The sequence below is a fragment of the Maniola hyperantus genome, chromosome 7, assembly GCF_902806685.2.
Source record: "Maniola hyperantus chromosome 7, iAphHyp1.2, whole genome shotgun sequence".
Taxonomy (NCBI): Eukaryota; Metazoa; Arthropoda; class Insecta; order Lepidoptera; family Nymphalidae; genus Maniola; species Maniola hyperantus.
Genome location: NC_048542.1, coordinates 949,025 through 963,043, shown reverse-complemented (window position 1 = coordinate 963,043; position 14,019 = coordinate 949,025). Strand labels below are relative to the sequence as shown.

Sequence of the window (14,019 nt, the reverse complement as noted above, 5' to 3'; positions counted from 1 at the left end):
AAGGTAGTCTTTACATGTTGCAGTTTAAATCTTAACTTAAAGTTAAGTTAAGTTAACGTAAACTACGTAAACACCGACAGTTTAATGAAACTTTAAATGCAAAGAGTTCATTCATATTCATTCCCATTCATTCATTACTTTTTATAAAAACAAAATCTAATTTTAATATCAAAAAATATAATCAATTGATAAACTGTTTGTAAAAATGAAATTAACTCTTAATAATAATTAATTAATTAAAAGCAGTAGATAAGTGCAAGTGCCTACTGATTCTTTAAAATTACCATTATATTAATGTAAAAATTTAATGGTACTTACAGTCCAAAATATATATGGGCTTTAAAAATTTATCCATAATACCCATTTCATTCATTGATAAGATCCGCAAAGACTAAGTACAGATGATTATTACAGACGCGCGACATTTAAAGCGTTATCAAATGTGTTTCATGCCTAAAACGTAATCGCCTCAAAAGGTAATCCGAAGCGCATTCCTCTCCTTAAATAAATTAAGACGTCAAATTAAGACGTCAAATGTCCTAATAGGCAGTTAAAAAGGCAGGATATTCGTCAACTGGTCACAATAGCTTCGTATAAGGAGACATAATATGATAATATGGCTACTGTTAGGGCTACCACACGGTCAGAAATTTCTGGACATTATGGAATTTCAACATCCATATTCAGTTATGCATGAAGAAAATCAAGAACGCAGTCTAGATAATAGCGGTCAGGAAGGAGTATGACAGTAGGTATGAGGTTTTACAAAATACCAACTGAAAAACAGTTTCTACATCGAATAGGAACGCCAAAATCGTAGGCTGGATAAAATAGCCACGATGCCTCCCATCCTTCCCAGTGTCTAACACTAAATTATAGTCACCGAGCTCATTTGACATTGGTTTATTCTACATTGCTGCTTCATTGACTGATATTAAAATAATTTTTCGTCGAAAATGTTCAATGGATTAAAAATAAATGTCAAATGAGCTCAATGAAATCAGTGTTAAGGCTTAAGACTGAGTTAGTAAATCAGTAGGCAGAGACAATTTAGAAATTAATAAACATTCCCCAATTTACTCTGTCGAGAATCGATACAAGTTGACACTTATTGCTTGCTGAAATTGTTGCCAGCTCTTCTCATTAGAATTTGCTTCCCGAACTGCAGAGTCTTGTACCATCGAACTGAAATTTAATTTTTTTTCAAATTAAGGCTTTACCAGGCAAGCTCGCTCTACCTAAGACTGCATTATCCCCATTATATTATTATATTAATGCATTATTATATTACCAGCAGATTTGCTTGTAGCTAAGCGCTGGTCTATAAATTAAAAAAAATTGTAATAAAATATCTGGTAAGTGGTAACCCTACCTACCCCCTTAGGCTATTATACCCCTAATGACATATTCGGCGCACGGCCGGCGACTTCCACGCGTGAATCACGCGCCATTCTATTTGAAAATCGAATGTTTTGTTTTTAATTTTATGTATGTACGTGACGAAGACTGATAACGTCAGACGGCCTATCTAATGAATAAAGATTTGTAGAATCGCGAGGCTTCTCTTTCATTCGTAATCATTTTTAGGGTTCCGTACCTCAAAAGGAAAAACGGAACCCTTATAGGATCACTTTGTTGTCTGTCTGTCTGTCTGTCTGTCAAGTAACCTACACTTCCCGTTGACCTAGAATCATGAAATTTGGCAGGTAGGTAGGTCTTATAGCAGACATTCGGGGAAAAATCTGAAAACCGTGAATTTGTGGTTACATGACAAAAAAAATTAAATTGTGGTCATGAACAAATATTGCTATTTTCAAAGATTACTATACAAAGTGGGGTATCATATGAAAGAGCTTTATTTGTAGATTTTAAAACAGATTTTTATTTATTTTTATGCATCATAGTTTTTGAATTATCGTGCAAAATATCGAAAAACTACGACTGTAGTACGGAACTCTCATTGCGCTAGCCTGACTCGCACTGGGCCGGTTTTTTAAATTAAAATCAATGTGAGAAACTGATACTCTTGGAGTTCCACACCCCAAAATAATAAAGTACAGGAGTGTTTCTTCAGGAGCGTGTACTTGGCCGGTTTTATTAATTACGATCCGTGTAGCTACGTGACTCGATCAGAGCATATTCAGCTAATTTCTCGGAGAAGGGAAAATGCTGATGCATAAAAAACAGGACTGATTAATTGTTTATAGTAATGTAAACAAAACACTTCTCTACGTGATTCACATTATATTATTTTCAAATAGTTGCGTGATTAACATCCAGATTACAAGAAGCATGAAACACGTTATTCTTAATGAATGAATGATTGAATGATTAACATTGTGATTCACATTCTTGATACTTGATTACAAATAATTCGACCAAGTGCGAGTAATTTCTTCAATTTTCTCACATGCTATTGACCTCACGATCTCTTGCATAATATAATCTTTAAATATATCAAAGGAAAAAGTGACTGACTGACTGACTGACTGATATATCAACGCACTAAAGACAGACAGACATAAAGACAGACAGGCAGACAAAGTTTTGTATTTACAGAATTAGTCTGAATTATTAATAGTTATTACTAGCTTATGCTCGCGACTTCTAACTTCGCGGCTTATGCTCGTAGACTACAAAAATTTCAAACCCCTATTTCACCCCCTTAGGGGATGAATTTCCAAAAATCCTGTCTTAGCGGATGCCTACGTCATAATAGCTCTATCTGCGCGCCAAATTTCAGTCCGATCCGTTCAGTAGTTTGAGCTGTGCGTTGTTAGATCAGTCAGTCAGTCTGTCAGTCAGTCACCTTTTCCTTTCATACATTTAGACTACTTAATTAAAACAATCACGACGTATTGATAAGCAATGAGTAAGTTCTTAGAACAATCATGACAAGCTTAAATGATTTATATTTCAGATTAAGTATAGCGTGACACACATTCTTGATATTTGATAAGGAACAGACAAACAAGTAGGTAGATACTCTTTTGACTTACGCTTAGAACAGAGTGTTCCGTAGGACTAAAATATTTTTTTCGAATTTTACAAGACATAATAGAATTTTTTTTTAACGCATTAGGTATAAGGTTAAAATTAATCCAAATTGCGAGGTGGCAGGTCATCTTCAATTTCTTAAAAACTGATTCTGATAAATAAGAAATTATCTTTAAAATACTTATCAATGAACTCTAAAATATAGATAACAACGGCAAATTCACTCGATTTAGACAAAAAATATTACTAACCATTATTACTTTAGGACGTGATTTCAATTTTAAATTATTATCTAGCGTTAATTACTTTACATCCGACCAACTTGATGACTATCATATCTGATAGGAAGTGATAATGCAGTCTGAAGTGAAACTAGTTTGTCTTGAGTAAAAGTAATTAATTGCTTAAAGAAATATATGTAGTTGATAAAACTATAAGGCTCAAAAGGGGACCGTCAGACCCGTAAAACAGACAGAAAAAAATCGGAACTAAAGTGTCATAATGTTTTGTGAAATGTCTTGTGAGATGTCAAGATTAAAAATAAGTAGTTTTTTGTTTCAAAATTAGAAACATTTATGTTTTACAAATTATAATGATCTGTAAAACAAAGATTATAAAACAAAGTCAAAATCACAGCTGCGACTTCGCAGTTCAGTGCATTCGAAATTCGAATTTATCATTCATTCATTCGTTCGTTAGTGAAGGGTAGGTAGTATTTTCATCATTCGAAAGTGTTCTGATGGCATTAATCTCGCAAACTGCTAATGCGCGTGGCCACCATTTTAGTGACGTCAGCACTAGACTGAAGTTTCGAGCTGATGGTATGTTTTTACTTAAATATACGTTAAATAACGTCATTTCGATGATAATGAGACATGGTTCCAGCGCCACAGCAATTTGCGGGACTTATTGTTCTACAATTCAAAAAGTTAGGTTATGTTAATGGTTCAGGCAAAGATTAAAAGGTACCTAAGTATCAGCCTAAGAAATAAATGATGGCCAAGTGCGAGTTTGCTCGCACACGAAGGGTTCCCTACCACCGTACAAGAAATAACACTTTAATTTCACACATTGATTAGTGAACGTAATCGCGTAGTGTTCCATATTTGAAAGAGCGATGATAAAATAACGGTCGTTAACGGACTCCGCGTCTTTGTAATCGTAATCACGCTAGTTCCGCTAGTTATCGCACTCACAGTTTGAACCCGGTACAAGGGCATTTTCCGCGGTACTCAGAGTCGCTAATCGTTACTTAAGATTGAGTTAAAACGAGACAGATTTATGTGAGAGATATAGCTCTGTCAACTTAATTAACGATTAATAGTTACTCTGAGTATGGCTGTCTGAGTCAATTCCATGTAGATTCGCTTTTAGGAGTGATTTTGCCTCTTGTTAGGGTTCCGTACCTCAAAAGGAAAAACGGAACCCTTATACCTATTACCTACCCCACTTTGTTGTCTGTCTGTCGGTCTGTCAAGAAACCAATAGGGTACTTCCCGTTGACTTAGAATCATGAAATTTGGCAGGTAGGTCTTATAGCAGACGACATAAGGGGCAAATCTTAAAACCGTAAATTTAGGGTTACATCACACAAAAAAAATTAATTGTGGTCATGAACTTATAATTAGTATTTTCAATTATCAAAGTAAGATAACTATATCAAGTGGGGTATCATATGAAAGAGCTTCACCTGTGCATTCTTAAACAGATTTTCATTTATTTTTATGCATCATAGTTTTTGAATTATCGTACAAAATGTCGAAAAAATATGACTGTAGTACGGGAACCCTCGGTACGCGAGTCTGACTCGCACTTGGTCGGTTTTTAGCGTTCCATACCACAAAAGGAAAAAAGCGAGATATTTTCGCACCATTCATAAATAAGATTTCTGCGCAGGTACATCGACGTAACTTATAAAGGTGGTATAGTCGGCGCATTTTAAACTGAGTCGTCGAGTTATCTGTCTGTTTCGCTCGCACTTACAGGTCGTAGATAAGTGCGAGCGAAACAGACAGATAACTCGACGACTCAGTTTAAAATGCGTCGACTATAGTACTATACCAGCAAATGTGATCAAAACGATAAAGTGGTCACAGATAATCATTGCATTTTAAAATTAAATGCCATGGGGGCTCTTAAAGTTCTTGAACCTTTGTCACAATTTATTGTTATCATTCGTTCAGTGAACTGGCCCCTATGACAGCTGTTTCATTTCGTAATCTTAATTCTTAAGAGGGTCTTATTCGTATTGCACTCTAGAGTCCAGACAAATCTTAGTCTTTGAATACTAACCAATCAAGTTCAATGAAAGGAGACCGCCCAGTTTTGGGCCCAGGCTTGGCCCAGAGTCCAGACTCTACTTGGGCACAGTCTTGTTACAGGAAAAAAAAGTTATTGGAAAAATCCTTTATATTATGATAAACCAAAATGACAAAAAATAGTTTGAATTTACAGTTGCTAAATATAGAAAAACATTAACGTAAATGTCTGTGTTTTTGTGGAAATTGTTCCTGTAATTGTATATAGTGGTATACTGGTATATAGTGGTTGTATAGTGGTGGTACTACAGTAGATTGTATTATTTTATGTTGGATTATTTCTTACTAGGTACTACTTATTTTCTTACTATACATTTCTTAGCTATTTGATTTAGCTTGACCTGCACTAAGCTATCGCTTTTGCGACAAGGCCACGGCCCTGAGGCTGCGTCGAACATGAAAATTTGAATATATCGTGATATTGGAGTGTTTTGATTCTAAACAATTCGTAAGTAGGCCACATTTGGTCCGTGCCACCCTAGAACGGTACCTTACATTATACCTATTGCAGCAAAAAGGCAAATGCAAACTTCTACAAAGTGCTATAGAGGTTTGTGTCTGAGCCCTGAGGATATTCTGTGCCTGAGGGGCCCGTCGTCTCAACTCACTCAACACAAGCTGAGTTGCCTACCTGTTCGAGGTGTTGCACTGCTGTACAGGACGATATTGCCTACACCATGTACCACCTATATGATACCTCGAATAAACATTATTCTATACATTGTGTTGTGACATTTTATTGATTGTATGCTGTACCTCTATGACAAATAATTTCATTATTTGGTAATCCATAGGTACTAATATTAAAAATGCGAAAGTCTGTCTATCTGCTAGCTTTTCACGGCCCAACCGTTCAACCGATTTTGATGAAATTTGGTACAGAGTTAGCTTATATCCCGGGGAAGGATACAGGCAAAATATTATCGTGCAAAATGTCGAAAAAATACGACTGTAGTACGGAACCCTCGGTGCACCCTGACTTGCACTTAGCCGGTTTTTTCAGGAAGAAGAAAGCTGTAATTTTTGATAACTCATTTCTGAACAAAGTCATACTTTCACCTCCTTCGTATTTCGAAGTAGGTATCTACTCAACAATTTTTTATATCACCTTTATAAGATCGGACCGAGAAGTCTAGCCGTCGCTGTTAGAAAGCATATCATTTGGTTTGCTCCAATAAAAAGCGATCAAGTGTGAGTCGGGCTCGCACACGAAGGGTTCCGTAATCCGTACCGTAGTACAAGATATAACGCATTATTTGCTCTTTGCATGGCGACCGTTTTGAAATTAAAAAAAATTAGGGTTCCGTCCCTCAAAAGGAACCCTTATAGGATTACTTCGTTGTCTGTCTGTATGTCGTGTCTGTCAAGAAACCTATAGGGTACTTCTCGTTGACCTAGAATCATAAGTAGGTCTAATAGCACACGTAAGTAAGGGGGAAAAATCCGAAAACCGTGAATTTCTGGTCACATCTAAAAAAAAATTAAATGTGTTCATGAACAACACCATATTACACCATTAATATACCAAGTGGGGTATCATATGAAAGGGCTTTATCTGTACATTCTAAAACAGATTACCTTTTCATTTTAAAACAGATTTTTATTTATTTTTATATGCATAATAGTTTTTGATTTATCCTGCAAAATGACGAAAAATAGGACTAGTAAAACGAAAAACGGACGAAAAATAGTACGGAACCCTCAGTACGCGAGTCGGTCACTCGACCGGTTTTTTTAAATTATTTGTTGTTATAGCGGAAATAGAAATATACCTACATTGTGAAAATTTTAACCCTCTACCTAACATTGCGGTACATGAGGTACATACAGCTAACTGACAGACAAACAGACGGACGGACAGACGGATAGACAGCGGAGGCTTAGTAATAGGATCCTAGCGTTTCAAGTTTCCGTACCTAATTAATTATCACCACCATAATATCATCTTACAAATCTAACAATTTTGACTATCAATAAGAGTAACATGATACCTATTTAAAATCAATCATTTGACTTTGACTTTGATCCCATTGGCATTTTTCGGTTGCGGAACCCTAAAAACCGAACCATTATCACACCATTATGCCGCTACGGTTACTTATACCAAAATACCTACGTCTAGGAAATAATAAGCAGTTTTTATCCACAACCAAATTTAACGTTTCACGAAAATAAATTACCTATAATTGCACACTTACTTCTAGATGTAAGTACCACCTAAAATTTCAAAAAACATTATTTTTCTATTCATATTTCGTTCATTCAGTCGTTCATTCACTGAAGCAAATAGTTACAATGTTGGTAGGCTCTGTTAAACACTAATTATTTATTATCGTAAATGTAACTTCACTAGTGTGTCTTTTTGTATTTTCCCTCGATTTATATTAATAATTGTAATAGTATTTTTTGTATCTAACCAATTTTTTAAGCAAATGTTGTGTTTACGTGTAAATGACCACTACATATTTTAGTAACATTTTTTGAATAAGTATTATTTTTAAATATTAGTGTAAGTAAGCGTAAGTTAAACCTAATAAATAAAAATAAATAAAAACCGGCCAAGTGCGAGTCAGGCTCGCGCAATGAGGATTCCGTACTCGTAACGTCGTATTTTACGACATTTTGCACGATAAATCAAAAACTGTGATTCATAAAAATAAATAAAAATCTGTTTTAGAATCCCTTTCATATGATACCCCATTTGATATAGTTATCTTACTTTGATAATTGAAAATACTAATTATTAGGTCATGACCACAATTTAATTTTTTTTGTGTGATCTAACCCTAAATTCACGGTTTTCAGATTTTTCCACAAATATCAGCTATAAGATCTCCCTACCTGCCAAATTTCATGATTCTAGGTCAACGGGAAGTACCCTGTAGGTTTCTTGACAGACCGACAGACAGACAGACAGACAGACAACAAAGTGATCCTATAAGGGTTCCGTTTTTCCTTTTGAGGTACGGAACCCTTTAAAAAATTGTAAAGCGATTAATATCCCCTGCTACTGCCATGTAACCAAGTTACAATGGCTGTCGACACGCGCAAGGTTTTCAGCCGAGTCAGCGTCCGTATTCAAATATCATCAAACAATCAACATGTCAGTACACATCGACACAAATATGTAGGCACAAAACGTATCTGTCAGCGAAATAAGATCGGTACCTACACAGATTAATTCCATATTATATCCATACTAGCTTATAATAATCTAAATATATAAAAGGAAAAGGTGACTGACTGACTGACTGACTGATCTATCAACGCACAGCTCAAACTACTGGACGGATCGGGCTGAAATTTGGCATGCAGATAGCTATTATGATGTAGGCATCCGCTAAGAAAGGATTTTTGAAAATTCCAGCTACCAAACTTCAGCCCGATCCGTCCAATAGTTTGAGCTGTGCGTTGATAGATCAGTCAGTCAGTCAGTCAGTCACCTTTTCCTTTAATATATTTAGAAGATTATTTCCAATTTCAAAATTGTAAAATTGTAATCATATTAGGTATTTGGCCTTATTTTAGTACTAGCTGATGGCAGGGGAATTAGGTTTTAGGTACAAATCCCGTGGGAACTCTTTGATTTTCCGCGATAAAAAGTAGCCTATGTCCTTACCCGGGATGTAAGCTATTATATGTTCAAAATTTCGTCAAAATCGGTTAAACGGATGGTCCGTAAAAGGCTAGCAGACAGACAGACAGACACACTTTCGCATTTATAGTATTAGTAAGGATTGAAACTTCAGAACAGAGAATGTCATGCAGTAGAATAAGTCTAAGGTTTCTTAATAATTTTTTGTCGTTAGTTTAAAAATAGAATGAATGACTGTTGTTTAACTTTTAACTTTGGTTCCTAATTTTTTTAATTATGTTAAGTATGGCGTTTTCATAAAAAAACCGGCCAAGTGCGAGTCAGATTCGCGCACTCATGGTTCCATACTACAATCGTATTTTATCGACATTTTTCACGATAAACCAAAGATTATTATGCCTAAAAATATATAAAAATCGGTTTTAGAATGTACAAGCCCTTTCATATGATACCCCACTTGCTATAGTGCAAATTCATGGTTTTTAGATTTTTCCCCTCATGTCTGCTATAGGACCTACCTTCCTGCCAAATTTCATGATTCTAGGTCAACGGGTAGTACCGTATAGGTTTCTTGACAGACAGACGACAAAGTGATCCTATAAGGATTCCATTTCTCCTTTTGAGGTACGGAACCCTAAAAATAGGATAATATGAGAAATACGGACCTGCCCAGTAGTCGAACAAAAGTAATTTCAAACCTATAGGTACTTTAAAATGTAATTTCCTAAATTAAGTGTAAAAATAATTATTAGTTTGTGTACATGGTTAGTGATATGTACCATTTTATTTTAGACGATATTCGGGTAGTTTTAAAAATATGTGACATATTACATATTAATATTTAACAAACATACCTATAGGTACTCGTTATTCCCTAATACAATAATTAAATCGGAGATATAAATTCAGTACACATAAAATATTAAAAATTCGAAATTCGGAAGAGTAGCAATAAGTTTTAAAAAGTTGGGATACCTAGTTCAAAAAGGTTAAACTTGGAAATATCGTTCTAATGTACGTAAGGTACGTATACGTCATCGTTAGAACAATTATTTCAATTTAAAAGATCAAATTCAAAAACCAAACAAAAAACGAGTAGCTACCGCTAACAAAAAGTTTTAACACACGTAACTGAAAAAAAGAACGTTGCGAATTTTAAAATTTGAATTAAAAAGACACTTACCTTAGCCCCTATCTGGTTTCCGCACTGCCCCGCCTGAAGGTGGACAATTTCCCGCATTTTGGTTTTAAACTTAAATTAACAGTTAAATATCTAAAGATATTACGGCAGCTATACAGCCCGCCTTGTGTTGTGACCGGCTGAAGCTCGAATGAGGAGCGACGTAGGAAACAAGTGAACGTCGGGAGTGAATGATGTCGCTCGGGGTGAGAATGTGGCTGTATTGAAAGATTTACCCACATTTTAGGGTGACTTTCATTTACTTTTATACCGATTCTGTTGTCTTTCTCTAAACTAAATTTAGAATATCTGCATCTTTTCTTTCTAAGAGGACAGAACATGAATTTTACATTTAAAGACTCTAAATTTTAGAGCACGCTACAACGTGGTAGTTTATGTAGTTAATAGTTAATATGGTGGTAGTTTATGGAGTACTATATATTCTGTGTTTATGGCCAAACTCTTCATAATTTGAGAGGTGACCCGTGCCCAATAGTAAGCCGGTGGGTGATAAATGATAATGTTGTGATTTGTAGGTATTTATTTATATTCAAACATGGGTATAAAAAATAATCCATATTAACGGGAAAGTACACATTCGTGCTAATTTGCCAGCAGTTTGATCTAATGTGTAACGATGGTCACTGCAACACAGTTTATACTTCTGCGGGATCATCGTTCCCATCTGTTATTGTGTTGTAAAATTATGTGTGAAAAATAAAAGTACACAAAAACGCTATTATGTGGTACAAATCTAGTCTATCTATCTAATTTATGTCTGTTGTTAAAGTACACACTACCCACAAATAAATTATTATAAATACCCATAATGCGAAAGTGTGTTTGTTTGTTGGTTTATCCTTCAACCACGCCGCAACGGAGCACGAATTAACGTGATTTTTTGCATGGATATACTTAAAGACCTGGAAAGTGACATAGGCTACTTTTGTCCAGGAAAATAAAAGGGTTCCCCGCGGATTTTTAAATATCCAAATCCATTTGAACAAAGTCGTGGGCATTAGCTAATAAATTATAAAACGGGTATATACCACGATTAATCACTCAGAACTGAGTCGAAATATCGCGTATAAGTATAAATATATAAAATTTATAAGTTAAAAATCGCTTAATTAATCGTGGTATGTACCAATTTTATACAATACAAATATGACGAAATAAGCTTAAATGCCATGAGTATAATGTACTGAAAATAGGGTAAATGAATGATCAAAGGTTGGCCACACCATGTCCGTGATTCACCACGAGCGAGCCCGCGAGTTCATGCGCCGGCCGCCGACATAACCATAAATTAATTCAAGGCCCATCTAATTGCAGTGAAGATAACTTAGCGCTTTGTCCAGTGTTGCCATATCGGATAACTGCGCTTTCTCTGCAATAAATATTGTGCTAATTATTATTACTTTTACAACTATTATTTATTGATGGTTTTTAAACATTATTTTTTAAAAGTAGGATGTTGATTTAAGCTGAACGTGTATTTTCAAAGATGGTGTAATAAAGTTATAACATAAAAATTATAAGATCTGCCATCAAATAAAATAAAACGGCCAAAAAAACAAGCAAAAAAGTTTTGTTTGAGGACATTGTAGGTACGTTTGTTAATATCTAGATAGTAGGTAGGTACAGTTTCTGTAGTCCATGGTAGGTACCTACTTTTCACACCTGAATAATATTATGATACAGCAGAAGTCCCGCAAGTTGCTATTGCGCTGGAACCATGTCCCATTAACATCGAAATGACGTCATTTTGACGTATATTTAAGTGAAAATATACCATCAGCTCGAAACTTCAATCTAATACTGACGTCACTAAAATGGCGGCCACGCTCATTAGCAATTTGCGGGACTTATAAAGTAATCAGCAGATGAGAAGTTTCTCTCTAGCAAGTAGGTATAAGCGATTTTTTTTTATTTTATTTTTTTATTATTTATTTATCTGTAACGATGTAAATATTGGAAAAGTTACAAATCGTCTTACGCAACTCCCTTTCCCTTGGCTTCCCGCCACTAAGTCTGGGAAAAGGCACATTTTTCCTGCGGAACTATCGACCGATATACTTTCACTTTATGAATATTATCTTGAAAGGCTGAAATAATATCTATACTAATCTATTCTATACTAATAAATAAAATTGATGTGTCTGTCTGTAATATCGAAGTAACTACCTTATATTAGGCTCGTAAGGATATTTCACCATTACTGACTCATACGTTTTTAAAATTTTCGTCTGTCTGTCTGCCTGTTTGAACAACCTGATCTCCGGAACCTTCCCAAATCCTTCCACATTTCCACTACTTACCTATTGAAATTCTTAATAATCTAAATATATAAAAGGAACAGGTGACTGACTGATTGACTGACTGACTGATCTATCAACGCACAGCTCAAACTACTGGATGGATCGGGCTGAAATTTGGCATGCAGATAGCTATTATGACGTAGGCATCCGCTAAGAAAGGATTTTTGAAAATTCAACCCCTAAGCGCGTGAAATAGGGGTTTGAAATTTGTGTAGTCCACGCGGACGAAGCATATGCGAGCATAAGCTAGTATAATAAAATAATTTAACTAAAAACACTTAGCCATCCGTTTGATAATATTTCCTATTACAAATCACAGAAACTTCGTCCTGTAAAAGCATACTTATTATTATAATGTAGGTATCTTATAAAATCTTTTTGTCCAAGTTGCGGACGTCCGCTGCTTTTAGATAAATTTTTAAGCTAATAGCCTAAGTATAAAATAATGATATACAAAATTTCTCATGACATTTCCTATTCATAGCTATATTCCATTATAATATAATATTTCAATGAAAGCTAACTGTACCCGCACCGGATTCATTTAATGATAGGTACTCAAACAATGGACGCTCGCAAAATCACGCCATTTTCACTCACAATTTGACAGCAGCGCTAGGGTTGCCAGTAAAAATAATTACACTTCAGAAAAATCGGGTAAAAAGAGTAAGTTGTTGAATGACTTATCTATTATATGCAACTAACTTTTTTTAATTTGAATAGAAACGTTTATTATATTCATTAATTTTTTTGTATCTACTTAATAATAATGATGTCAGGTAGTATATTATTTAAGAAAGTTTTAATATCATAAAGAGGAAAGACTTGTTTATTTATAATCGATAGGTAAACTCTGAAACTCATTATCATCATGGTAATCAACCCATCGCCGGCTCACTACAGAGCATAGTTTAAGTGCGTTGATAGATCAGTCAGGCTTTTTCTTTTTATATTTAGAACATAATTCAATCGTTTTTTTTTTTGTTTTGTAAATTGTAAGGTAGGTAACTAAAGCCTAAAGACGAAAGTCTTTAATGAGTGTGTCCTACCTGTGATGACGTATGGCGCTGAAACGTGGACACTGACAGTTGGCCTTGTCCACAAGTTCAAAGTCGCTCAGCGGGCTATGGAGCGGGCTATGTTGGGTATCTCTCTGAGGGACAAAATCCGTAACGAGGAAATCCGTAGGAGAACCAGAGTGACCGGCATAGCCCAACAAATTAGCCAGCTGAAGTGGCAGTGGGCAGGCCACGTCTGCCGCAGAGCCGATGGCCGATGAGGCAGACGTGTTCTGGAGTGGAGACCGCGTATCAGCAAGCGCAGTGTGGGACGACCTCCAACCCGCTGGACTGACGACCTTAAGAAGATAGCGGGAAGTGGGTGGATGAGGAAGGCGGAGGATCGTGTGTGGTGGCGTGCTCTTAGGAAGGCCTATGTCCAGCAGTGGACGCAAACAGGCTGATTGATTGATTGATTGAAGGTACCTACTTACTAAACTAAACTTTTTGGCAGCCCTGTCGAGTCTGTCTAGAACTTGAATGCACGCATTAAAAAGTAATTCTCCGTACCAAAATGGCGATTGGCTAGAGATGAGACGAGGATAAAGAA

At 35.6% G+C, this 14,019-nt stretch overlaps 2 protein-coding genes across 2 annotated transcripts in view; one reads left to right on the top strand and one right to left on the bottom strand.

Annotated features, from left to right (window-relative positions):
• LOC117983931 (tubulin beta-1 chain-like) overlaps positions 1-10,254 on the bottom strand; it is a 27,193-nt gene extending 16,939 nt beyond the window's left edge. Inside the window, exon 1 of the mRNA XM_034970574.2 lies at positions 10,094-10,254. Within this exon, the coding sequence (XP_034826465.1) occupies positions 10,094-10,150 (57 nt within the window). The 5' untranslated portion in view covers positions 10,151-10,254. The remainder of the gene's footprint in view (positions 1-10,093) is intronic.
• The window catches only part of LOC117983932 (uridine 5'-monophosphate synthase-like), a 27,770-nt gene that overhangs the window by 247 nt on the left and 13,504 nt on the right, over positions 1-14,019 (top strand). The window lies entirely within an intron of this gene.